This window comes from Odocoileus virginianus, chromosome 12, assembly GCF_023699985.2.
Source record: "Odocoileus virginianus isolate 20LAN1187 ecotype Illinois chromosome 12, Ovbor_1.2, whole genome shotgun sequence".
NCBI classification, from domain to species: domain Eukaryota; kingdom Metazoa; phylum Chordata; class Mammalia; order Artiodactyla; family Cervidae; genus Odocoileus; species Odocoileus virginianus.
In genome coordinates this window covers 67,121,693-67,147,634 of record NC_069685.1, presented here as the reverse complement: position 1 = coordinate 67,147,634, position 25,942 = coordinate 67,121,693, and the positions used below count along the sequence as shown (strand labels likewise).

Below are 25,942 nucleotides of genomic sequence, written 5' to 3'. Positions count from 1 at the left end.
CTCAAGAGTAAAAAATACTTACTAACACAGAAGTCAATGGAAAAAGGAAGAAGTAATATAATTACCTGCTTGAAAATTCAAAAAAGACCCTAAATAACAAGACATCAGTAAAGCCACTGGTTATGAACTTTCTAGGCCCGGGGCTATGGGACGGCATCGCAGTCACCCCAAGCCCGGAGCAGGGGAGCCCTCTCCCCACAGGCACTGGCTGCAGCCCCCACCCCGGGCCCCAGGGCTGCCCGTGGGACACACTCCCATGGCCAGCCCGTGGCCAGGTGACATGCACCACACTGCCATCTGGAGTGAGACCCCGAGGACGTACGCCCACGTGGACGATGCATCCCCCACGCAGACGTTTTCCAACGTGGGCCAACGGCACCGCTCTAAGTACCTAACACATCCTATTGTGCTCCTGAGCGCGTGTGAAGTTGGGTTTTGAAAACAATGCCTCGACTTGCAGATGGCCGGTAACACACACATCAGCGTGGGTATGCATCCTGGTGAGCAGGGAACAAAACGGCCTGAGGTAAAGACAAGTCCACCAACAGAGAAGAGGTGGCAAAGTAGTAGCTTCCGTGTCCTCTTCTCAAGGAGGAGCATTTTCATGCAAAAGTTAACTTCTCCCATAAATATTACATACTTTAAAGATTAAGAACAGCTCTCCAAAACCAAACAAAAGCAATCTGCCGTAACAGGACTGTGAAGGTAAGAAAGAGAAAGAAAAAAGGAAAAGCAGGAGGAGACATGAAAATCCCTGTGATTTTCCAAGGAAACCACTGAGAGCTGACCAGGTTTGGCTGCTCCCGAGCGCACCCTCATCCTTCAGGCCACCCTGACTCATGGGCCCAGACCCACGGACGGCGGTCTGGGGGCTACACCCCACGTGGGAAGGGCATGAGTCTAACTCAGAAGGATGTTAAGGGGTGACGGAGTCCATACCAGCCGTGTCTGACGCAGGAAGCTTCCTCCACGTCTCACAGGCTGTCTGCTACACAGCTGTAAACACCCGAGACAGCAGACAAGCGAACTGTCTTGAAGACAGGGCCACTGACAGTTCCAGAAGACTCTCCACGCAGAGCAGGCCTTGGTGCTGGGGCACGGGTACCCCCCTCTCCCTTTGCTGTTCTTCCTTCTGTCTGCGGTCCCCTGCACCTGGCACGGCCACTCACCCACTGCAGGGCCGCATGCTGGGAGGGGCAGCACGATGCCACCTCCTCCTGACACGTCAGGGTCCCGGGCAGAGCCGGTGGCCTTCTCCTCTGGGTCTGGAAGCACTCCTCTCAGAGCCTCCGTCACTGCAGACAGCACCACAAGCATACACTCTACCTCCGTGATACACAAGGGACGTGCCACTCCTGCCAGGACCACCCCATCTTGATGAGCACAACTCGGCAGTAGGTCTGGGAACCAGGAAGAGTGAGGCCCCTAGAGCAGCTCCTTCTTAACATTGTTCTGGGTCTCCTGAGTTTCTACATGAATCTCAGCAACAGCCTGTCCGTTTCTGCACAGACAGGCACCTGGGGCCTTGACAGGGACTGCATGAAGTCTGCGGACCACACTGGGAACACTGCCATCTCAAGAACACTGAGTCTTCCAGCCCATGAACACGAGGTGTCCTCTCACGTGTCCAGGCCCCCTCAGTATCAGATGCGCTTCCAGGGGACTCTCTCTTCCCTGCATGGCACCTGAGCCATCTGCAGGCCTCCCTCCTTATTCACCTCCGCCATGTATTAAACGACTAGCACGCTTTACTTGCACTTCTTTTTGCCATAAAAATGCTTTCAAGTATTTCTGGTATAATGTCAAATACGAATAACAATAAACACAAACATGCCCCAGGAAAACAAGCGTTTCTGACAGCTACACCCTCAGTGGGAGGAAACACCGGCTGACCTTGAGATCGCAGGTGGTGTTGAGCAGCAGGTTGGAAGGTTTGAGGTCGCGGTGCAGCACGTTGGCTGAATGGATATACTTTAACCCTCTGAGGATCTGGTAAAGAAAATAGCAGATATGGTCATTGCTGAGGTGTTGCGTCTTCAAAAGCTTGTAGAGATCTGTTTCCATGAGGTCCTGTACTATGTATCTGTTTGGAAAGGTTAAGGTAACATACCCAAATAGCTGGTTACACTCAGCAAAGCACTGAAAACAAAAGGGACGCCAACAATCCACTATTCCATCCTGAGGCCCCAGAGGGAAGTGAGAGCCTGATGGCAGGCGGGCGCACCTCAGCGGAAGGGGTCCGGAGCTGTGCCCTACTCCTCAGCTCCTGTGAGACAGCACGTGCGCTGACGCCCCAGCGGAGACCTGACCTCACGCAGGAGATGGGCATGAGTCCTGCTCCCCCAGCGGCCCACCCCCAAGAGGAGCCTCTGGCATCGCTGAGAGGGGTGGGCGGCATCAGGCACTTTCTCCTCTGGCCCAGCAACAACTCCCAACTTCACTGGTCTTTAACCTGCCTTCCTGTCCCCCTCCTTCCCCACAAAAACCAACCATAAAGCTTCTGGAAATACAGGCTGAGGACACACTCGCTACTAAATTCAGCCCTTGGTCTACCTGTCTGCCTCTGCAGTTCAGGCTAAGAGACTAAAGACAGCAGACAGTGCTCGCTGCGCTACCAAGGGGCCTGTGGGCTGCGCCCCTCGGCCTCCGGCCCACCCGCCTCTCAGCGTCCAGAACCTCAGGCGCAGCTGACTTCGTTCCCACGGAAAATAAACCATAGACGCTGCCCGCGTCTAACCTCACCACAGGGTGCTTCCGCCAGTGTTCGGGGGTTTAAGCTCATGTCTCTGCACATATTACACATCCACAGAGTCACGCCAGCGGGGACACGTCTGGGATGTGAAGGAGACACGACTGGAAAACGTGTCATCTGACGGAGACGTGATTTTCGAGGCAAAAGGTAGAGCAGGACCGCAGGCAGCAGGGGAGGCACTGCACTGAGAGGTCAGCAGACTCAGAGCAGCGCTGGTAACCGTGGGAGCTCCCGGGAGACCAGCCTCCCCAGGGGGGGGCGCACGGTGGGGTGGGGGTGCCAGGTGCGGGGCAGGCACACCACTTCCGTGCGGGCCCCTTCAGCGCAGCCCACGCCTCCAGTCCTGGGGCCGAGTCCAGAGTTCTAAACGCCAGCCACAGTCACCACACATCCTCAGAGCTCAGCTGGCCCGGAAGATTAGAAGGGCTAGCCACTCAGTTTTAAAGAAGAGATAACTGGGCCCAGATATAAAATGCTGCTCAGATCAGGACAGTCTGGACCTGACCGGTGCCGTGCAGGCCGCCTCTTCCATAGTCCATGGCTCTGTCCCGTTCACCATCATAACCAAACACACCTTAAGTGGGAAGAGCATGACCGGAAAAGGTGTTCACCGGAATTTTCCACAACTGCACTTACTGAAAGGAAATCTTTACTGAAACTGACAGGGAAAAACTGGATTCGCCAAAGATACTGAGAATAGTTACTGACAACTGTAAAACTGAATCAGAGAAAAACTGTCAATGACGCAAGCAGCACAGTAACTGGCAAGCGGAGGACGGCGTCCCCTCACAAGCTGTGCTCCTCCCCCCCCCAGCAGGACGTGTCGGGCACGTGGCTGCAGGTGCCGGAGCCGCTGCCGCGGAAGGATACACATCTTTCATCTGCTCGATGGTCGGCGCTCGGATAATGTCATTGATCCCAATGATGTTCTCGTGTCTGAAGCGCAGCAAGATCTTTATCTCTCTCAGCGTTCTCTGGCAGTAGGTCTGGTGCTCAAAAGGACTGATTTTCTTGATAGCTACTCGAACTTTGTTGACATTATCATAAGCAGAGCTAAAAAAAAAAAAAAAAAAAGGAGGTGAGGGGGCAGCACTAAAAACCCCAGGGCACTCTGGGAAAAGGAATGAAGCGGTAAAGTAGTGAAGCGCCCATCACCCTGCGCAGAGACCTGCTCCGCGCACATGAAGACAGCCTGTGTGCTATCCGCAGAGGGGCCCCAAGCGGAGCGAGCACCCGTGAGGCAGTGCGCGCGGGACCTCAGGACGAGTGGGCCCGGCCCACCACCTGTGCAGACGCCCACGTTCACGGCCCGGGAGCACAGGCGTGCGACACAGACGCAGAGTGTCCCCACCGCTCCTAACAGCAACTGCATCTGGGGAGGGCCATCATGTCTGCCTCCAAAACAGCCTCCCACAGTTGCACCAGACTCCACTGACTCAGCAGAAACGCTGCGATGACCCTCAGCCACGTCTCATCCCAAGCAAAATGGACCCAGGAGGGCAACACGGATACACTGCAGAGCACGGGGGACTGCAGCCCCGCCCTTGTGGCGACTTGTAATGGAGGCTAATCGGAACAAACACCGAGTCAGTCTCCTGCACACCCCAAACTACAGCCGTACTTCAATGGGGGGCGGGGGGCAGAAGGGTGCGGTGCCTGGGAGCAACAACGGTGTGTTACTTGCAAAATGACACAACTATTTCTTTCTCCCCGCCCCCCAAGAAATTTAATCAAGACGCTTGACTGTGCTGTGCTTAGTCATGTGTGACTCTTTGCGACCCTGTGGACTATGATCTGCCAGGCTCCGTTGTCCATGCGATTCTCCAGGCAAGAAGACTGGAGTGGGTCGCCACGCCCTCCTCCAGGGGATCTTCCCAACCCAGGAAACAAACCCAGGTCTCCCACATCGCAGACAGATTCCATACCATTTGGGTCATCTTATAACAAAACCTAAAGTATTGTTCAAAAAATACTCTCTCTCTCACACACACGCACAAAGAGGCAAAAAAAGGAAAAAAAAAAACACCTCTCACAGCCTTAACATGGGGCCCAGTTCTTTCCAAGGTGTCCTGAAGGTCTGACTTAGACTGCCAAGCAGAAGCAGTAATCACATCTCCAAGCCCCTCACTGTACACCTTTTACATTGTTTTGATTGAAGAACCATGTGAACCTTTTCAAAACATATTTCAAAAATTACTCTTAAGTGGGAAAAAAATCACAGGAGAAATCCTAGAAAACTGCTGGCATATCCCTTAAAGAAAAAAGCACAATTATTTCAGAATTCCTCACCAATACAAAAATATTTGAGAAATAAAAGACTAGTTCTTAGAAAGAGGTGCAAAAATACCTTTAACCTCATGCCCACCTGAGAGAACAATCTCTAAAACTGGAGCTCGGTACGCATTTACAACAGACACCCCCCCCCCCAATAGAGGAGGACGCCTGTCTCCAGCATTCATCCACACTGACAGGCGTGCAAGGATCACAGCTGTCCCTGTGCCCTGAGGAGCGCAAGCCCCTGCAAGCACCCAGTCATCTTACAGGAACGCGGCCTCAAGCCCAGATGGATTTTCTCCTGAGATCCAAAGTGGTGGGGAGGGGGAGGTCACTGCCAGGGGTGGGTAGCTTCCTATTACTCAGCAGTAAAAAGGAAACTACTGGTAATATAAACGCAGACGAAGCTCAAAATAATTATGCTGAGTGAAGCCAGACCAAAAGAAAAGTGCCCCTTCTCACATAAAATGCAAACTCATCTATGAGGACAGAAAGCGGGGCTGCTGGAGGAGAAGGGATGGACATGATGGATGTGGAGGCCAGGTAACTCTTGGAAGTCATCAATATTCATTATCGAAATGTTCTGATAGCTTAATGGGTGTATAATAAGTCAAAACTTAACATGTACACTTTTAAACTATACACTGGCGTGCTGATTACCAATGACTTCTTAAAGAACTAATTTAAAAAAAGAGCCAGGGGTCCCCGAATGCATGATCAATTCCAGGGCCAGGGTACAATTCCAGAACTGTGTCTGCAGTCAGTGTGGAAGTAGAAGCCCGCACGGCTCTAGAGGAGATTATTTAACAGATGGGAGAAACGGGAACCAGCATGAGTCCAGGACGAACAAGTCGTGCCAGAGCAAGCTCATTTCCTGTTGTGACAGGGCAACCGCCACAGCAGGAGGGGGGCCCAGCCACGCTTGCCAAGCACTTCCCACTCCTGAGACTCCGTGTCAGGACTGGGCGCAAAACCAAACAGTGGTCCTCTTAAGAGGACGGCAGTTTAGGAAGGGAAGGAGACAGGAACAGTCAGCCTTCATCACAGTGAAGCACTTCTGAAACCCGAGAAGAAGCTGGGTAGATTAAGTCCAAAATAAGGGTATTAAAGAGAGGACTAAACGATGAGGCCTGTAGAAACCACATTCTGAAGGACGAGCAGGCGTTCAAAGGGGAGCGGGGGCCCAGAGGAGGCAAGAGGCACCACGTGGAGGGGACGCAAGCAGGCCGCCTGCAGGAAGGCCGGCCCCTCCGCCGGCGGTGCGCATGCGGTCCGGGGAACACGCCACCAGGAGCCCCGCAGAAGCCCCTGGGTCCCGAGGCAGCGAGCGGATGCCCTCTGAGGCACACGCCGCAAGGGCGGGCTGCAGCAGCAGCTCACGCGGGGGGGCACACAGCCCTGGCTGCGAGAGAAGAGGGCTCCGCTGGGGGCCCGCTCTCAGGGGCCGCCAACCCCAGCTCTGGAAAGCCCAGGAGTCTGCAAGTTGAATCTGATCTTCCAGGTCTTCATGAAAGTCTATCTGTCTCAGGAAGAGGGGAGAGTATATTTCATGTTTCATGTGTGCTAAGTCGCTTAAGTCATGTCCGACTCTCTGTGACCCTGTGGACCAGAGCCCGCCAGACTCCTCCAAGCAAGAACACTGGAGTGGGCTGCCATGCCCTCCTCCGGGGTTCTCCCTGACCCCGTGACCGAATCTGCGTCTCTCATGTCTCCTGCACGGACAGCGACACTTGAGAAGCCCTTCTTGTTTCCTTGATCACAGTTTGATCCCTGTGGTATGTGATGCTCCAATTGTTTTCTTGACCCAGGCCTTGCAAAGAAAACAAGATGGGTCAGGGAGACAGTGGTCTTATACTTTCCGGTGTAAAGGTCTGAGGAGGCCTGCAGGGGATTCAGATGGAGGAAAGAGAGGCTCTGCTCCCAGCAGCAGTGAGGAGGTGGAGGCTGGGAGTAAGATATGGGAACGTTTAACAAGCCACAGAGGGGAGCACCGCTGAAGAGAAGAGAGGTCTGAGGACAGAGCTCCAGAGCAGACCGAGGAGCAGGAACCGGCCAGAGCACGAGGAAGCAGCTGTAAACACCAAGAGAGACTGCCATTTCAGAAGCCAGGAGCCCCGAACAGAAGTGCATGAGAAAGATGAGGACTGGAAGCCAGCCACCGAATCTGCCATCAGCGGACGGGTGGAGCCTGGGTGGCAGCTGATGGACGGGAGTGGGGACAGTGTGCACACACACAGGTGCCTATCTTTGAAGAAGGTGAGGAGGAGCAGAGTGACCGGCAAATCCAAGGCAACAACCAGAAGGCTCAAGCTGTCGGCAGCAGTGGAGGGGTCAGGGGCTGGGGGAGCAGGCAGGGCGGAGAGGAGGCTCCCCGAACTCGGCAGGTGTGAGGAGGCAGCGTGCATTCAGGCAAAGCTGCAGGGCTCTCCCTGCAGGGACCTGGGGCTACAGAGCAGGGCACGTGTGGGGCTGAAGCGGCAGGCAAACCTACGGTCGCCCCTGGGGGCCGCGGAAGGAAGTCACAGGGCTTTTAAGTGAGGCCACACTGGTGTCCGCTGTGCAGTTCCCTCAGGAGGTAGGCTGCGGCGAGAACAGAGCGTGAGGGCAGTGCGCCGGCAGGAGCCCTCTCAGCCAGCCTGAACCGTGGAGGGGCCACAGCTCTGCAGAAGGCGCTGCCTCCCAGCTTAGTGAAGAGTGCCAGTCGCATCTGACTCTGAGACCCCGTGGGCTGCAGCCCGCCAGGCTCCTCTGTCCGTGGACTTCTCCAGAAAGAAGTTGGGTTGCCACTCTGTTCTCCAGGGGACCTTCCCGACCCAGGGATCTAACCGGGGTCTCCTTCACTCAGGTGGGCCTTTACTACTGAGCCCCTGGGAAGCCCTGGCTTGGTTCTGGTTCAAATGCTCTCCATTTAAGTAGACTCAACTCCTCAAGGGCAGAAGCACACATCCTATATTGCTTATGCCATCTTCCGAGGAGCTATAACCAAATTCTCGGGGAGAAACCAACAGGGGAGGAGCAGAGACAAAGCTCCCCAACACAAGAACCTGAAACGTATGTCCGCATCCTCTCCCCGCCCCCTCACCTGCGGGCGGGCGGGCTGCACCGAGGGCCGTGCTCCAAAGCACGGATGGTGACGCAGGAGGGAGTCACTCTGCGGTGGAGCAGCCTGGCAGATCCCATCCCCACCGAGTGGTCAGTGACCACCACCCATGACACCCCGTGGACGTCTCTGGTAGGATGAGAGAGGTGGCTCAACTCTGTGGTGCTCTTTCCCAAGCCTGTCACCCCAGTCTAACAGTGAGAAGAACGTCCGCAAACCCAACGTGAGGGCTAGTCCACAGAATGACTCGATGAGTTCGCCCAAGTCATGAAAAAATAACAAGAAACAGTCACAGAGACGCGAGGCGACATACAACCAAATGCATGTCGTATCCTGGACTGGATCTTGGAACAGAACAAGGAAATCACTGGAAAAGTAAATTCCAAATAAAGTCTGGAATTCCATTATACCATTATTCCATTATATGGCTTTGATAAGCATACTACAGACATGTAAGATGTTGTTATGAGGGGAGACAGAAACTGGGTAGGGGCTTACGGGAGCCTTCAGCACTATCTGCAACTTTTCTGTAAATCTAAAATTATTCCAACATATAAGTTTGTCTGAAAAAGATCTTCCACTCAATAATACTTCCAAAATTGATGAAATAATCAGCATATAGAAAATATGACTTAGTTTAATAAGTAGAAGGAAACAATCATTTCACAGTTAGCTTCTTTAACCTCCCATAAAAATAATGCCCAATGGAACAAAAATATTCCTAAAAAGGTAACTGAAAATTTTACCTAATTGAACTTTAAGTTATATTCTACTTCAATCACTGGACAAACATTTACTAAATATCCCAAGTAGCCTAATTATTCATGAAATAACAGAATATCATCCCTCCTGCCTTCCTCCCTTTGAGCATCCTTAAGAATAGGGATGATATTTGAAGATACTTATTGCAAAACTGCCTAAAAGAACAAAACGTATTGCCAAACGTAAGGTTTAATACATTGTGGAATATTAGTAGGTCCCTGTGCAGCCATTAAACTAAGTATGAAGACTGTAGTAACTAAAGGTGAGGTTCAAAATAAAACCACAGACTGTAGCTTAAAAATATTTATCTAGAAGAGCCAATTTGCAAAACAAGCTGGGATGATGGAGCCATAAGTGACTTAAGACGTAATTTAAATTGTATTTTGTCTTACTATTTCCGTCTATTCTACTGGGAGGAAAAAAACAATCAATGAGGTGTGGTAATGTAAGATAAGGCAGCTTGAAGGGAAAGACCTGAGTTTATTTAAACGAGTTCCTGACATTCGAAGTACTGTCACAGGCTTTGCTTCTAGCCATGATGAAAGAACAGAGACTGATCTACTCTCTAACTAAAAGGGAGAAAAGACAGGGTTCATGGAACAACGGTCTTCAGACAGCCAACAGCAGGCAGCACAGGGCATCGAGGCAAGGGCTGTGACGGCCCCGCCTCGCTGCCTGGAGCATCCAGGCTGCAACACCGAGATGGGCAGTCTCCTCAAGAGGAAAGAGTTCGAGATCTGGAGTGAATCTGTGAGGCAGAGCACAGGAGAGGAGAACGTCAGAAGGCTGAGGAGGAGTCCCCCTGAGCGTCCGGCTGACGGCCGATCAGAGCTCAAGCACGCTGGGTCCCAAGGCCGGGGAGGAGCCACGTGGAGCCAGAGTGTGAGCAGCTGCTGTCCTACCGCAGAGAGGCCCCGACGCAGTCCCGGGGCTAAAGCAGCCTTTGCCTGAGGGCTATTCTGGACCTGCCGTTAAAAACACTGAGAAGAGAGCTCTGAAAGGAACAAACTGTTCAAGGAACTTAACTGCATCCCAGGGAAAAAACTGCCAAATATTTAAAGGAATAGAAAAAAAAATCTAGCACTCAATGTAAAATCCACAATGTTGTGCATCCAGTCAACATTAAAAAAGACCAAAACACGGAGCTTCCCTGGTAGTCCTGTGGTTATGAATCCACCTTCCAAGGCAGGGCACATGTGTTCAACCCCTGGTCCGGGAACTAAGATCCCACAAGCCGTGGGCAACTGAGTCCACCCACTTCAACAAAGACCGGCACAGCCTAAAACTCCCCCCAAACCCAAACAAATGAAAAAGAAACCAGGAAATATATTCAATATCTTGTAATAACCTATAATAGAAAAGAACTTGAAAATACATATATTGAATATACTGAATCACATCTGAAATATTACAAATCAATAAAAACAACAACAAAAAAGCAAGAAAATACCATAATGAAGAGACAAGGGAAAAAAAAAAGACCCATAAAATAGAGATGACAGAATTAGTAGACAAGAATTTTAAAACAGCTATCATAAATATACTCCATACACTCACGAAGGTAGGACATGATATAAGGAGAAAAGTGGGAGGTATAAGAAATACTCAAAATGAACTTCTAAGAGATGCAAACAAATACAATGGTTGAGATTAGCAAGAGCACACACTGAGGACAAACCCGGTGACCGAGAGGACAGCGGTGGACGCCAGCCACGCGCCACGCGGCGGGAACAGGTCTGGGCGCGGGGGAGCGGAGCTCCAGGGAGCTGCGGGACAAGGCCGGGGAGCTCAGCATATACTCAGTTGGAATCTAACAACTTCACAGGTACAAAATCCGAGGGAAAGCAAGTATTTCTAGAAAGGCGTTAAATGCCAAGGAGAGATGCATACCAATGCTCTTGCTACACTGGTTTCCAACTTAGCAACAGGCACCACTTAGCTGAGACTGTCCTTACTACAGAGGGAAAACTTACTCTGATGCCCACGTACTAGCTGAGAGATGCTGCAGTAAGATGCTTCTGGTATCAAGCTCTGAGGTTATACAATTATTTCTGGATTCCCACTTGGACATACAAGGATAATCTGATATATTCCAGATTCTGAGTCATTTCAGATCTGCTGTGTTTGCCAGTTAGGACTGAGAGCAGCAGTCTTGCCTGGGGAAAAAGTACGTGAAGGAAAAAATGGCCTGCTTCAAACTGCTCCATGAAAACTGGACCCTCATTCTTTAAAAAAGCATTGTTTCGTGAAACAGATCACCAGCCCGGGTTGGATGCATGAGACAAGTGCTCGGGCCTGGTGCACTGGGAAGACCCAGAGGGAGCGGGTGGAGAGGGAGGTGGGAGGGGGGATCAGGATGGGGAATACATGTAAATCCATGGCTGATTCATTTCAATGTATTAAAAAAAAAAAAAAAAAATCATTGTCTCAAAATTTCAGGATTGCTCCCTTGTGGTGGCGGAGAAGGTGATGGCAGTCCACTCCAGTACCCATGCCTGGAAAACCCCATGGACGGAGAAGCCTGGTGGGCTGCAGCCCACAGGGTCGTGAAGAGTCGGACCAACTGAGCGACTTCACTTTCGCGCACTGGAGAAGGAAACGGCAACCCACTCCAGAGTTCTTGTCTGGAGACTCCCAGGGACGGCGGAGCCGGGTGGGCTGCCATCTCTGGGGCCGCAGAGTCGCACACGCCTGAGGTGACTCAGCAGCAGCAGCTCCTGTGGTGGCGTCCCTCCTACTGCTAGCATTCCTCTGATCGCCTCTCATGACACTGATCTTCCTGCAGTTCCCTGCTTTTTCCCAGGTACATCCGGGCCTGTCCGGGGCTCTCCAGGGCTGGAAGCGCCCACGCCAGCTCCACTTTCAGTATGGACACCGCCTTCTCACACACACCCTAGGGCTGCAGGCATGAGCAGCCGCCCACGGGGCTGGCCTGCAGGCTGTCCACACTCCAGAGCATGCTCCTCCTCGTCAAGGTCACACTTACTACAGGGCAGACGGGGCTCAGGAAGGCTCTTCCACTCTAAGGTAGTGGCACTTAAAATAGACACCTGAGGACAGGCGGGAGGTAGTCAGGGGAGGGGTAGCTGAGAAGGCAAGTGTACTGAGCAGGGATGGGGTAGACCGATGAGTCAGTAGACCCCAGAGAAGGCCACAGGGGTCTGGACCATACCATGCCAAGAGCTCCACTATTTCAAATGGGCAGAAGGTTAAGAACAGATAGTCAGTGTGACAATACACACATAGAAAAGTGAGTGATGAGTCACAAGGGAAATGCAAATTAAAACCACAGAGTATACCCATGAGAATGGCTAAAATGAAAAAGAATGACCATACCAAGTGTTGATGAGGATGTGGAAAAGCTAGGACCCTCACACCCTGCAGGTGGAACTACAAAATGGTACAACCACTATGAAAAGGCTCGGTGGTTTCTGAAAAATTAAATACATATTTGACATACAAGCCAGAAGTTCCACTCCTTGTTATTTACTCAAGAGAAATGAAATCAGACGTCTCTGACAACCGCCAAGATACAGACACAGCCTAAGTGTCCCCTGACGGACGAGCGGATAAGGAAGATGTAGCCTGCAGTGTGCGATGGAAGCCCAGCTGGCCGCAAAGAAAGAAGAGACCCCGTTCTCTGCCACAACACAGATGGGCCGCGAAGGCACTGTGCTAAGTGAGGCAGGCCAGACAGAGGGAGACAAATAGCACAACATGTCCCTTACACGCGGAATCCAGAAAACAAAAACGAAGCAAACGCAGGCTCACAGATACAGAAAACAGGCTGGTGGCTGGCGGAGGGTAGCTGGGAGGAAAACAGGTGAAGGCGGTCAAGAGGCAGAAATGCAGAGGGGCAGGGTAAACAGGCCTGGTGGAGCGCACACACAGGGAAGGCGGCAACTGCGCTTACTCTGGCGGTCACGCGCGACACGCGTGTGCACAGGCCAAACCACGGTGTGCACACACGTAATAAGACACTCTCCCCCGACACACTCCAACTAAAAAGAGAGAAAACACAGGCCTGTGGAGACTTGTGTACAGCGGCCTGTAGGAGCTTTCTCTGTAACTCACAGACCCGGAGGAGCCCAGAGAGCCGTCAACACGCAAAGGTTACACGGGGTGTCGCCCACCCCATGGAAGAGCGCTGAGCAGCAAAAAGGAAAAGACTCCTGATGCCCCCGACAAGGATGGGCCTGGAGAACCCACGCCAAGGGAGGGGGCCAGGCAGAGAGCGCGCGCGCACAGTTCTAGGTGAGCTGAGGCTGACGCGCAGCAACGGACGGCTGAGCCGCGGTCGCCCGAGCGGAGCACTGACCGCAGGGGCGCGAGAGGCCTTCACGGCGACACGATGTTCTCTCCGTCCTCTGCGGGGGGGGGGTCACACAAGTGCGGACATTTGCCAAGGCTCACTGAACTATGCTCAGATGAAGGTGCATTTTACTGTGCATCAATTATTCCCCAAAAGGTGATTTTTAAAAATTGAGCTATGCTACAAAATGGCGGGGTTAATTTTCTTTCATGGTTCATACTGAAGAGGATTTCAAGACAAACGTTTCAGACAGGCTCTGAGCAACGGCAGCACCGTCAGAATAAACACCCAGGCCTCCACAGTCATTCCCAAGGCTCTGACATAAACACAACATTTCTGGAGGACATTCACGTCCTCTCCCCATCCTCCCTGGTCCCCTTCCATTACAGTTACTTCATAGCAGAGGTTCAGTAATATTTTGTGGATAATAAAGTTTGTCTAATAAAGGGGGTAACTCATCATGCATTAGCCTCACGTACTGTACATGTTGTTAAGCAACTAAAGTGCTACCTATCAGCTGTGAATGGGTTATTTTTAGAGAAAGCTATTAAGCTGTTCTCTAAGCTACCCATTTTGGTGAACTTTAATTATCTGAACACAAAACTACAGTACTTTGTTTCACAGATAAAAATTAACTTGTCTTCAAATGCTAAGTTAGACTGATCCAAATTAATGTTCCAAAAATAAGTAGGTGGATAATACAAATGGCTGCTTTGAAAGAAAACGGATTACTTTAGACGGATTCTCTCATAATTTACTAACCAAGAATGCCAGTGCAAAGGTTTCTCTAGAGGGTGCGAACCATTAAGTGAGCAAATAAAAGCTAAAGTCATTCTAGGTGTAAAACCACCATAATTTTACATATGACTCAGTGCTCCATAAACTACAGATACGGCAGCTTAAAATCTGATGTCATGAATACGTGTGCTATCTCTCTAGGAAAGGTGCTCTGGACAGCCCAGAGCTTGAACAAACTTGGTTGTCTACATATACATTTTTAAATCTCTCCAGCAATAGTCAGATTGAGTCCCAAGTCTGCCTTTTCCCTTACTAGCCCAGACATTACTGAACTACTCAATACCTCTGAACAACCATTTGCTTGACTCAAAAATGAAGAAAGTCTCCCTGGAGAAGGAAATGGCAACTCACTCCAGTACTCTTGCCTGGAAAAATCCCATGGCCAGAGGAGCCTACAAGTCCATGGGATTGCAAAAAAAAAAAAAGAAGAAGAAGAAGAAAGTCTAAGGGTTACAAAGATTGCAAAAACAGCAGATGAAAAGCCTTAAGATATTAGACCACTCCCCAAAGTGGAACAGGGAGGCCGGACGTGCTGCAGTCCACGGGGTCACAAAGAGTCAGACACTACTGAGCGACTGAACTGAACTGATGTCTGCCCTGATAGTTCTGACCAAGTTAGAAAAAGATTTCATTATTCTGTGTTTAGGCTTCTTCCAAACTTTACTGCAAAATTTCTTTTAAAAAATTGTATATGTATACAAGAGAATGGAAAAAATCACACACCCACGTATGTGGCTGTATGAATTAATGCATACATACAATAGGCACACACAGATATAACCACAGAAAGATGCAGAGCTGTAGTGACTTACACTTAGTAACGGCTCCACAAATTTTGGTGAACTCAGCCAAGTACACAAATCATTGAAGGAAAAAGTATGAAAAGCATTTCTCTCCACATGAATAGCTAACCTAAGAAAGCCCACCAGGATTCAGCACCCACAGCCACCAACCCTGATACCTGAAGCACGCTCACACTTCAGTACTGTGTCAGTACTCTCTACCAGGTCCGCTCCGTACTCTAACCTGCAGTACTCTGGAGAAACGGCCTGTGGAGCTCGCCTGTGCTCTGAACTTGTCATGAGACTTGAGGACGCAGAGGGGCTACTCACTTGTGGGACATCCCCCTACCCTTCCTGCCTCCTCAGCTCTCCCCTCCCGCTTTCACTGGGCAAGGACTCTAGGACGGTCCAGGTGGGCTGGCTTGCGGTGAGCTCTGAGAACAGCCAGCGATGGTGAGCCAAGGGCGTCAAGCCTGCCCCAGGTCTCCGCACTGTGGGCAGCCACCCAGGCAGTGGCATGCGTCCCTGGACCTGAAGCAGAGCGAGGCAGTGAGTGGGCCTCAAGAACCGTGATGCCCGCGGCTCGCTGAGCAGAGCGAGGCAGTGAGTGGGCCTCGAGAACCGTGATGCCCGCGGCTCGCTGAGCACTCAGCACCCTTCTGTGTTATCTTCACCACGACCCGATGAAGCACAACCCTGACTTCACAAATTTTTAAGAACCGAAGGCAGGAGGGAGGAATCAATAACACAACCAGCAGACTGAAAAGAACTGGGATTCAAACCAGGGGAGCTCCCAAACCCATGCTCTCAGCCACTGCACCACACGAGGGCCAGTAGCCCCCACTGGTCACGCCCTCTTGCTGGTGATGAACCAAGGTTTGGTTCTTAACTGGGCCAGAGTCTCACAGGTCAACTGAAAAGAAGCTGATGATGAAAATTTAAATCATCGTATTGACCATGATACAGAAAGCATTCTGCTTCCCAAAGTAGCCTACGAGTTGTGAAGGTTTTGGCTATTTACATCATCTTCCTCAGGATGCGTCAAAACTTGTCTCCCCCGAAACAAGTGGCAAATATGTACTGTAAACGAGGAGGGCTGAGGGCTGTGGACGTAAAGGCAAACCAGACACCAGAGGAGGGACATGAAAAAGAGGGGAGAGGTGCCCAGACAAGCCCAGGCCCAGGCCCGACACCCACACGGTGAGGGTCTTCAGTGGGGGCACAGGGGAGGAGGAGCAGGAGGACAGGCAGCTGTGCTCCGAAGAGAGGACGGTTCGCTTCAAACGGCCGTCCCTGCTTGCCTCTGTAAAATGTGCCCCAGGGAGCTGACAGGGGAAAAGACAGGCTTGAGGACCATCCCCAGCACATCAACTCCAGTTTAGATGAGAAACCCAAGTTTCTCATGAACTGAACAATGTCAGAAATATTAACACCCACCCAGACATGTGAAGAAGGACTAACACAGAAAAATGTTGAAACTGGAAGCACAGAGCATTATTATCTAAACTGAAAAGAGCTGCCTGCACAATGAAGCAGGTGGTGAGATGTTATATAACAGATGCTAAACTAGGTAAAGAAGAAAACTGTAACATATAATTATAACTCTAAAATGCCAGTAAGGAACTCTCCAGTCAGAGCTGGAGAACTAATTTTACTTCTTTCCATTAAAAAAGTTTCTGCAGTTGAAGTTGTTGTTTTTTCTTTCCCCAACCCATTACGACAGAAGAAGTAAGACAAGGAAAGGAAGACCCTGAACAAAATCTGCAAACATTCACGTCTGTGTTACAAAATACATGCAAATTAACTTTCACACACTCCTGGAGGGAACGTAAGTTATAAACCCTCCTGAACAGGCTGGTAGGACAATCCCTACCAAAATCATACATCTGCACCCAAAATGGAACACCAATAGTAACAAACAAACCTAACTGTATTTCAAATTAATAACTCAACCACAATGAAGGGCATGAGGAATTAGATGTCAGCCTAAGTAACTTCCGGAAGCAGTATCTTTTTTTTTTTTTTTTGGCCCCATGGCATGCCGGATGAAATCGAAGCAGAGCCCCCTGCTGTAGAAGGGTGGAGTCTCAACCACGGGACCATCAGAAGTCCCAGGAAGCAGTGTTTTAACTGGATGCTGTAAAGCTAAAGCAGCAAAGGGCTGAACACAAGTCCTGTAATCTAGTCAGTGAGCTTGTTTCTCACAAGGATAAGGGTTAGCAATTCTGAATCTACTTTATGTATAAATAGAATGAAACTGAACAAATAAGCAAACAAACAGAGACAATGAGTGCCAAGCTGGCAGAAGAATCACAAACAAGAGGGAAGGCTAAAATGAACCACATGGTGCTTGCTGCACTGGAAGCTGAGACACCAGGAAAAACTCATAGTTTTCAACACAGAGAGACAGATACAGAAATACAGATGTGTGTGTGTGCAGTGGGTTGCTGTACACACATCCATTTCCCCAGTTCTGTTCGCGGAGAAGACCTAGAAGGCACAGCACCCCAGCAGCAATGAGCACACTTCTAACAACTAAGAATGTACTCAAACAAGGGTGGGGGTTGTTGGAAGGGTCAATCTGAAGAAGCAAACACAGGTCAAAAGTGAAAGAAAAGTGAAAAGTGAACGGGCTTCCCTGGTGGCTCAGATGGTAAAGTGTCTGCCTGCAATGTGGGAGACTTGGGTTCGATCCCTGGGTCAGGAAGATCCCCTGGAGGAGGAAATGGCAACCCACTCCAGTACTCCTGCCTGGAAAATTCCATGGACGGAGGAGCCTGGTGGGCTATAGTCCATGGAGTTGCAAAGAGTTGGACACGACTGAGCGACTTCACTTTCAATTTGAATTTAAAAATGACAATATTGGGTTATAACCCACAAAATAAGACAAATACCCATGAGTTTATACTGACACAAATAAATAACTGAATGGGGAGAAGGAACAGCTCTTTCTCACTCCTGTGTGGAGTGCCTAAAAGGAAAAGGAGAAACAGAAAAACCGTCATCAGAGAAATACCACAATAATTTTTCAGACAAGATCTATGGGTGGATCTTAATCTAGTGAGTAAAAATATGAGAAGAAACAGGGTATCTGCATAGTCTCAAAGTACATCCTCTAAGATATTTATTAATTCCAAAGGGGTAAATAGATGGATATTATCTTAACCAGGTGATTAATGTCTCTAGGGATGAAACATTTCAACAACCCAAACCCTCTGATACTATGTAGTGAGAAAGTCACACTGTCATTTCTGTTAAAACTGCATCATCTCATTCCATCCATGAAAAAAAAGGTAGACACACCGCAGGACAGTCTACAAAAACAGTCCAGTACTCGCCACAAGTGTCACTGCCCTGAAAGTCCGGAGAAAACAAGAAATGTCACAGCTGGAAGGGGCTAGGGAGACACCACGGCTTATGTGCAAAATGGGATCCTGGAGAAGAAACAACACTAGTGGAAAACAGGGAACTGGGGATATGGTCTGTATCTAGTAGTGCGCCAGCTGTAATTTCCTGTTTTTGGCGATATTACTATAGACACAGACAGTGCTAACACTGAGGGTGCAGGAGAACCCTCTGGACTCTCTTTGTACCTTTTCTCAAAAATTACCTCAGAACAAAAAGTTTAAAAATAATATCCTTTGGTTAAAGTTGTATGCATATATAAACATTTGTGTGTGCATATGTGTAACAGATTTTTTAAAAGAGCAGAGAATGAGAAGAACATGAAGAGGGAAACAGACCAAGCCTAAAAGATAAAAGGTGAGGAAATATGGGAGAATAAATTAAATAAGGGACATATTAAAACACTCAGAAGAGTTGCTGACATAAATGTTCCATAAACGTTTTTAATTCATACACCAAAATGGTAAAAGAAGGAACAAGGGCAACGGTTAAAGCCATGATGGTGCTGTGATCCCGGCTACTCCCGCCCAACGCCTCTCCAGTGTGGCCACACACTGGAACCCATGGAGTTTTAAAAAGCCACCGTGTCTCACAGTCAGAAGTCGGCAGAACTGGTCTAGGGTGCAGTCTGGCAATGCTGGGGATTGTTTTTTAAAGAGTCCCAGGTGGTTCTAGTGGATAACTGAGGCTGAGCTTCTCTGCTCCAGCCCTCTCCTCCTCTGTCCATGTTGGCCTGGACTGGGATCTCCCGGTCTCAGGTCTGCTCTGGACGAGGCCTCCCCGCAGTCAGATGGAAGGGGAGAGAACACTTCCCCTCAGGGCCCCCCTTTCCTCTTCCACCTGGGGGACCACCTAGGAGACCACACTGATGAGGAAAACTGAACCACATTTAAATGAGTAATACCAAAAACTGGAATTACTTTGGAGACAGAAAATCTGACCACAGAAACAGGATGACTTCTTCTGGTCCCTAGTATCTTCTATTGTTTAAAATGAGATTTGGGGGCTTTTTGTTTTCTGTTTAGGCTACAGCATTTCTTGAAATTTTAAGTGGGTTGAAAGTTAAAAAAGAGAAAAAGAATGATGTCTTGCTTCCAACACTGTCTTATTTCACCCTCACCCCATAGGCATTTCATTAGTTTCTTGTTTATCGTTCCATTATTTCCTTATGCAAACACATACTGATTTTATTGATATATGTTGGAGTGGAATAATTTCCAACTCTAAGTAGGCATCAGAATCATCTGGGAGCCTTAAAAACTGTGGGTACGGGGCTTCCCTGGTGGCTCAGTGGTTAAGAGTCCGCCTACCAATATAGGGGAAACGGGTTCCATCCCCGATCCAGGAAGATCCCACGTGCCATGGAGGAACTAAGCCTGTGGGCCACAGCTGCTGAGCCTGTGCTCTAGGGCCTGGGAGCCACAGCTACTGACCCAGGTGCCGCAGCTATTGAAGCCCGAGGGCTCTAGAGCCTGTGCTTAGCGACAAGAGAAGCACCAAAATGAGCAGCCCGAGCTCCCCAACTAGAGGTGAGCCCCCGCTCACCGCAGCTAGAGCAAAGCCTGGGCAGCAATGAAGACGCAGCACAGCCAAAATAAAGGAACGAGTTTTTAAAAAAGCTTGGGTACCAGTTTCTATTCATCCCTACCGACTTCTGTCAAGCAGAGTGTGAAACTCTTTTTACAAGTTCCCTCAGGTGATTTCCTATGACAGACACCTCTGAATGCACCTGCCCAGCGCTTATTCAGAGATCTGCCCCTCCACCTTGCCTACGTCCCTTGGGAGTACGGCTCCTTCCTGGCATGGTGGACCAGGTAACACCTAGCAGAGGGAGAATCCATCCACCCACAGGCTGAGCTGGGACAGCTAACTTCTCTTCTCTGAGCAGCTGGGGCTGCAACATAGAGAGTTTAGGACACCCCGGGGCCAGGCTAGTTCAGGAATGTCCGTCTGGAGGACAACGCTCACCCAGACTTCATCCTGCAGGCCTGCTGCTCCAGGGAGAGCAATGGGGCCACTGCCCTGACCCTTGATCCTTCCCAATTCCTCCCCTCAGGTCCTAGCCCAAGTCCCTGTGTTTCAATAGCTGGAGAGTGTACACAAAGGATCCCCAAGACTTCAGAGACTGACAAGAATTCCGTAGGATACTGGTCAGCCCAACCAAGAATTTCTGCGAAATTGCTCAAATGTTTCATTGCTCAAGTTACTGTGGAAACCTTATTTCTGAAATCAGTTTCTTTTCTTTTCTCCCCATATTATCTCTTCACTTTCACCCCCAAGCAATAAATATATCTGCCATCAAACACCAAAACCCAGACAGATAGAGACACAGTCAGAGACAGTGGCTGCCCCCAGATAACTCCCAGCGTTGATCCCCCACATTCAGAGGACAGCTGACCTCCATCAAACACCAAAACCCAGACAGACAGAGACACAGTCAGAGACAGTGGCTGCCCCCAGATAACTCCCAGCAATGATCCTCCACACACTCAGAGGACAGCTGACCTCCGGGATAACTGCTGCAACTCCGGCCTGCACTCCAGAAAGCCTGCCTGAGGGACACACTGGCAGGGATCTGAAGAAACAACATTAAACCCACTCAAGTTTTATTTTGGGTTCAGTTACAAAGCCCTGGTCTTGGAAGTCCTAAATGTGCATTCAAGCTCCTGTGCCATCACAATTCTGTGCTTGGAACCGTGGGCAAATCTAACCATGCTGAACCTCAGTATCTTCCCCATAAAACGGAAAGATGACTACTCTCTCACATGCAGGGTCACTTGGAAGAATAAGTATCTGCAAAGTCACATCATACATTCAATACAAATGCAAACAATACCACTGCCACCTATATAGCAACAATTTTATCAGTTTCAGCCCAACAATCTCATTTTTTATTTTATTATCTTTTTAAAAAATAATACTTATTACATCAATTTCCAGCTGATCACTGTATATGCCATTATTTTAATTTTCCTTATATTACCATTAGATATAAAAACTATGCTAATGTTTAAGAATACAGCAACTATATAGAATTTCAAAAGCACTAAGTCCTACCATAGAGGCTAAGGGTCTCAGTCAAAGCCGCCCAATGGGAGGGCTAGGATTAACGCTTGGTCCTTCCTCTGAATTCTGTGTTCTTTCCATGCAACAGAACTTTGGGAAGCATTAACTGAGAGATGGTACAGAATTCCTCCTCCTAAACCCAACAAAATAAACATGTTACAAACGAACACAGATAAGAGTCAACTGGAGCAACAGAGCAAGCCACTCCTAAAGGGCAGCGCGGAGCTGGAGCGGCCACTCAGTGCACACCACAGAGGCCCGAGAGACAAGGGGGGGGCCTGGGAGAGCCAGGTCTCTTCTAAAGGGCAGCGCGGAGCTGGAGCGGCCACTCAGTGCACACCACAGAGGCCCGAGAGACAAGGGGGGGGCCTGGGAGAGCCAGGTCTCTTCTAAAGGGCAGCGCGGAGCTGGAGCGGCCACTCAGTGCACACCACAGAGGCCCGAGAGACAAGGGGGAGGCCTGGGAGAGCCAGGTCTCTAGAGAGAGAGACAGACTAGGACAGAATGGGACTCAGTAACAATATCTAAAGTGTCACACAGGAGAATGCTAAACAAGAAGAGACTAGAATATATTCTGCAGAACCTGACATATTACAAAAGAATTTTAAACAAAAAAGAATTCTGCAAATAGCAGAAACAAGATCTAAGAAGAAAAGAATGTTAAGCAGAATGTAAATTTTAAGATAATAGCTTATAAGATAGCAACAACAGAAATCAGTTAAGTAGGGAAGACAGGGCAGGTGAAACCATCACAGCTGGAAAAGATTAAAAGAGAACTAAGGACTTTGCTGACAGTCCAGTGGTTAGGATTCTGCACTTCCACCACAGGGGGCACAGATTCCATCCCTGGTCAGAGAACTAAGATCCTGCAAGCCTCACAGTGTAGCCAAAAAATAAAAATAAGAAATAAAAATAAAGGAATTAAGCTACAGTAACAGAGGCCCACAAAGATTTAAGATTAATTGTTTAAATCAAAGACTATAATAAAATTTAAAAATAAAATCAGAGAAAATAATCAAGAAATGTTTTTTTAATTGAAAATAAAAAGGGTATCACTGGCCAAAAAAAAAAAAGAACACAGCGTGCCTACCAATCAGGGTTAAATCCAAGTGGAGGAGATTCAAAAAAGGAGTTAAGTAGCAAGCAGGAAAAAACAAAGATCTCGGAATGTAGAAACAGATGAGAAAATGACAACACCTGGTCCTCAGTACACAGCAACGTGGGTGAGGCCACTCAGAGTCCAATGAGGAACACTGCTGCTGCTGCTAAGTCACGTCAGTCGTGTCCAACTCTGTGCGACCCCACAGACAGCAGCCCACCAGGCTCCCCCGTCCCTGGGATTCTCCAGGCAAGAACACTGGAGTGGGTTGCCATTTCCTTCTCCAATGCATGAAAGTGAAAAGTGAAAGTGAAGTCGCTCAGTCATGTCCAATTCTTAGCTACCCCGTGGACTGCAGCCTACCAGGCTCCTCCGTCCATGGGATTTTCCAGGCAAGAGCACTGGAGCGGGGTGCCATTGCCTTCTCCGATGAGGAACACTAAAAATGAGTAGATAACTATTTGTCAGATTGGTTTTATGGAGTCATGCCAAATAGTAACTAAAGCCTCCAAAAAGTAAATTCTGACAACATAACAGTAAAATAGTGAAATGCATGTAAAGAGGAGCCAGAACGCAAAGGGCACCACGCCCCCTGCCCCCCTACCAGCTCCGAAAGGGGGATGGGACTGCAGGAGGCAGGAGGAGTGACTGGCAGGTAAAGATTTCCTTTTGGGGTGATACAAACGTTCTGAAATTAAGTATCCATCCCATCTCAAAAGCATGGCCTCATTTAAAAAAATTTTTTTTCAGATCACTTATCAGCTGCTAACACTTAAAAGAGCTCAACTGGAGGGAATTTGCTGGTGGTCCAGGGGTTCACTGCCAAGGGTATGGGTTCATCCCTATCGGGCGAGGCTTGTAGTTAAGAGTTCAACCTGAGAGGTATCCTCATTCTGGAGAGCTACCAGAACCAAGGCCAGGCACAAGAGCCTGGAGCAGGAAGACGGACGGGCTCTGAGTCCTGCGAGTGTGGACAAGGGAAGAAAAAGCATCCTGATGATACACACGTTTTAGCTTGGCCAACCCACTCCACCAGAGCAGGAAAGCGGACAAAGATTCAAGGTAGAGGCCCTGTAAAGAACTTAAAAGCAAATATCTGGGCACAATAAGAGTAAACAGCCTTATGATACTAGGTTATAGTTAAAAATAATAGAGTAGATCAATGAAACAAGTAGATTCCAGAAAGACACAGGTAAACACCTCTAAATTTAATATGAAAAGTCATGTGAAATTAGACAAAGTGGAAAGCAATAAATACTGATAAAACTTATACTATTAATATGGGATAAAATATATAAAACTTACAAACCTAGCATTCTTCTCCACAATATTCACAAAGTTTAAAAGACTAAATTAAAGTGTTAAAGGGCTTTGTGTATTTCACCAACTCTGAAGCAATATGAGAACACACCAAAGAATTACTTGATGAATTTGACTACATAAATATTTTTAAAGTTTTCAGAAGAAATTAAAAGGTTTTCAGAACATTAATACTCAACTTCTAGTGCATAAATGGTCCTATAATTTGAATATAGTTTCCCTGATAGCTCAGTTGGTAAAGAATCTGCCTGCAATGCAGGAGACCCTGCTTTGACTCCTGGGTTGGGAAGATCCGCTGGCGAAGGAATAGGCTACCCACTCCAGTATTCTTGGGCTTCCCTTGTGGCTCAGCTGGTAAAGAATCTGCCTGCAATGTGGGACACCTGGGTTCGATCCCTGGGTTGGGAAGATCCCCTGGAGAAGGGAAAGGCTACCCACTCCAGTAATCTGGCCTGGAGAAGTCCATGGACTGTACAGGACATGTGGTCGCAGAGAGTCCGACACAACTGAGCGACTTTCACTTTCAAACACCAGCTAAATGAATTAAACTTAGAAAAAAGTTTGGCCTCATGAATATACGAAAACAAGGCACCCATAAGGTTGATCTCAGTTCTATTCAATTACATATAAGTTAAAGAATAACACCGCATTCACAGCGAGAGGGCACTGGGGCTGGGATGGGCGCATAGAGCAAAGGACTTTTAAAGATGAACAAGGATGGGAGGGGGGAGTGGGGCGTGGGTGGGAAAAGAGATGAACAGAGACAGCATAAATTCAAAGGCTGTTTCTCGAGTGCAAACTACTAAAGTCTCATCTTTAACCTGGTCATCTGTTTTTGAGAAATAGGTTCTAAGAAAGTTACTCCGAGAGGGTGGGGTCCTGTTTGTGCTAAAAATGTTTATAGCTGCATCAGTTAAAAACAGTGAAAAACTGAAGCAATTCAAATGTCCAACAAATTAGGAAGAGTTACACAAACTATCTGTTTTTAATAAAATTAAATGCTGACAATCCATGTTTGAGTCACAGGTACATGAAAGGGTGGTGGGAACAGGACGCACAGAGTGTAGCATAAGCGTTAAGCAGGTTAGACGACAACGACCTTGCAGAGAACAGGCCCAGCAGAGCAGAGGGACGCGAGGCCCAACGTCGGGGAGAGGGCAGAGAGAAGGGTGACAGCGCCCGGAAGGGACTGAGGGTTCGGCCCGCCTTCCTTCTGAGGACGGAGAGTCATCAGCACACAGGAATGTGGATGAGATCACTCAGTCGGCGGGCACGCAAGAGCAGAGTCCTCGGACGAGGCAGGGAGGCCAGAGACTGGAAGCCCAGGCGTGCTTCAGCAAAGCGGGGGCAACTCGTCCAAGAGGAGGCTGCGTGTAACATCGATCTTCAGAAAGGCCAGAGTCTCTGGGGCACAATCACACGGACAGGACAGAACCTCAGAGAGACTGAGCAGCCTGAGTCCCGCGTGACGCACAAGAGCCCGGCACAGCAGGACGAGAGCATAGGGAGCAGCACAGACCACTCAGGAAATCTCACTGGAAGGGGAGGGGTAAAAGGCTCCTCCATCATTCAGACTCTGGGGGACACTGCAAGCAAGTTCAAGACCAATAAACAACAAAGCAGCACTGGACGGATTAGCAAAAGCTTATGTTTTCAACTAAGCGTCTTAAACCCAGCCTGTTTTGCTGAGTTTTAAAAATCTTTCACCATAAGGACTTCCCTAGTGGTCCAGTGGTTAACAAATCTGCCTTCCGATACAGAGGATGCAGGTTAGATCTTGGTCCGGGAACTAAGACCCCACGTGCCCCAGGGCAACTAAGCCTGCAGGCAGCAGCTACAGCCCATGAGTAACCCAAGCGAGACCTGGTGGAGCTGAAAAACTTTATTATTTAAAAAGTTACGTAGTGTAAAAATAAATTAATAAATAAGTAAAATAAAAAAGTTACATAGTGTGTATACATAAAAAATATCTTTCACCATAGAACTTGGCTAATATACCTCGAGAAAAATAAGAATATGGCTTTTAAATAATGATTATTATTTTAAATAAAAAAGAAACATTGTACAAATCCCTATTCACTCAGTAGGCTTCTAATATCAGGAACAAAACAAGAGTGTCTGGTCTCACCATTTCTCTTCAACACTGTATTTGAGGTTCCAGCCAGGGCAATTAGGCAAGAAAATGAAATAAAAGGCACACAGCAGAAAAGAAGTAAAATTCTCTCTGTTTGCAGATGACACAATCTTATATACAGAAAATCCTAAGGAATCC

At 48.7% G+C, this 25,942-nt stretch overlaps 1 protein-coding gene across 1 annotated transcript in view; it reads right to left on the bottom strand.

Annotated features, from left to right (window-relative positions):
• Positions 1 to 25,942, bottom strand: part of MAPK1 (mitogen-activated protein kinase 1) — a 56,195-nt gene that overhangs the window by 17,583 nt on the left and 12,670 nt on the right. Inside the window, exons 2-3 of the mRNA XM_070475708.1 lie at positions 3,623 to 3,805; positions 1,894 to 2,083 (exon numbers count right to left, since the gene is read on the bottom strand). Of these exons, the coding sequence (XP_070331809.1) occupies positions 1,894 to 2,083; positions 3,623 to 3,805 (373 nt within the window). The remainder of the gene's footprint in view (positions 1 to 1,893; positions 2,084 to 3,622; positions 3,806 to 25,942) is intronic.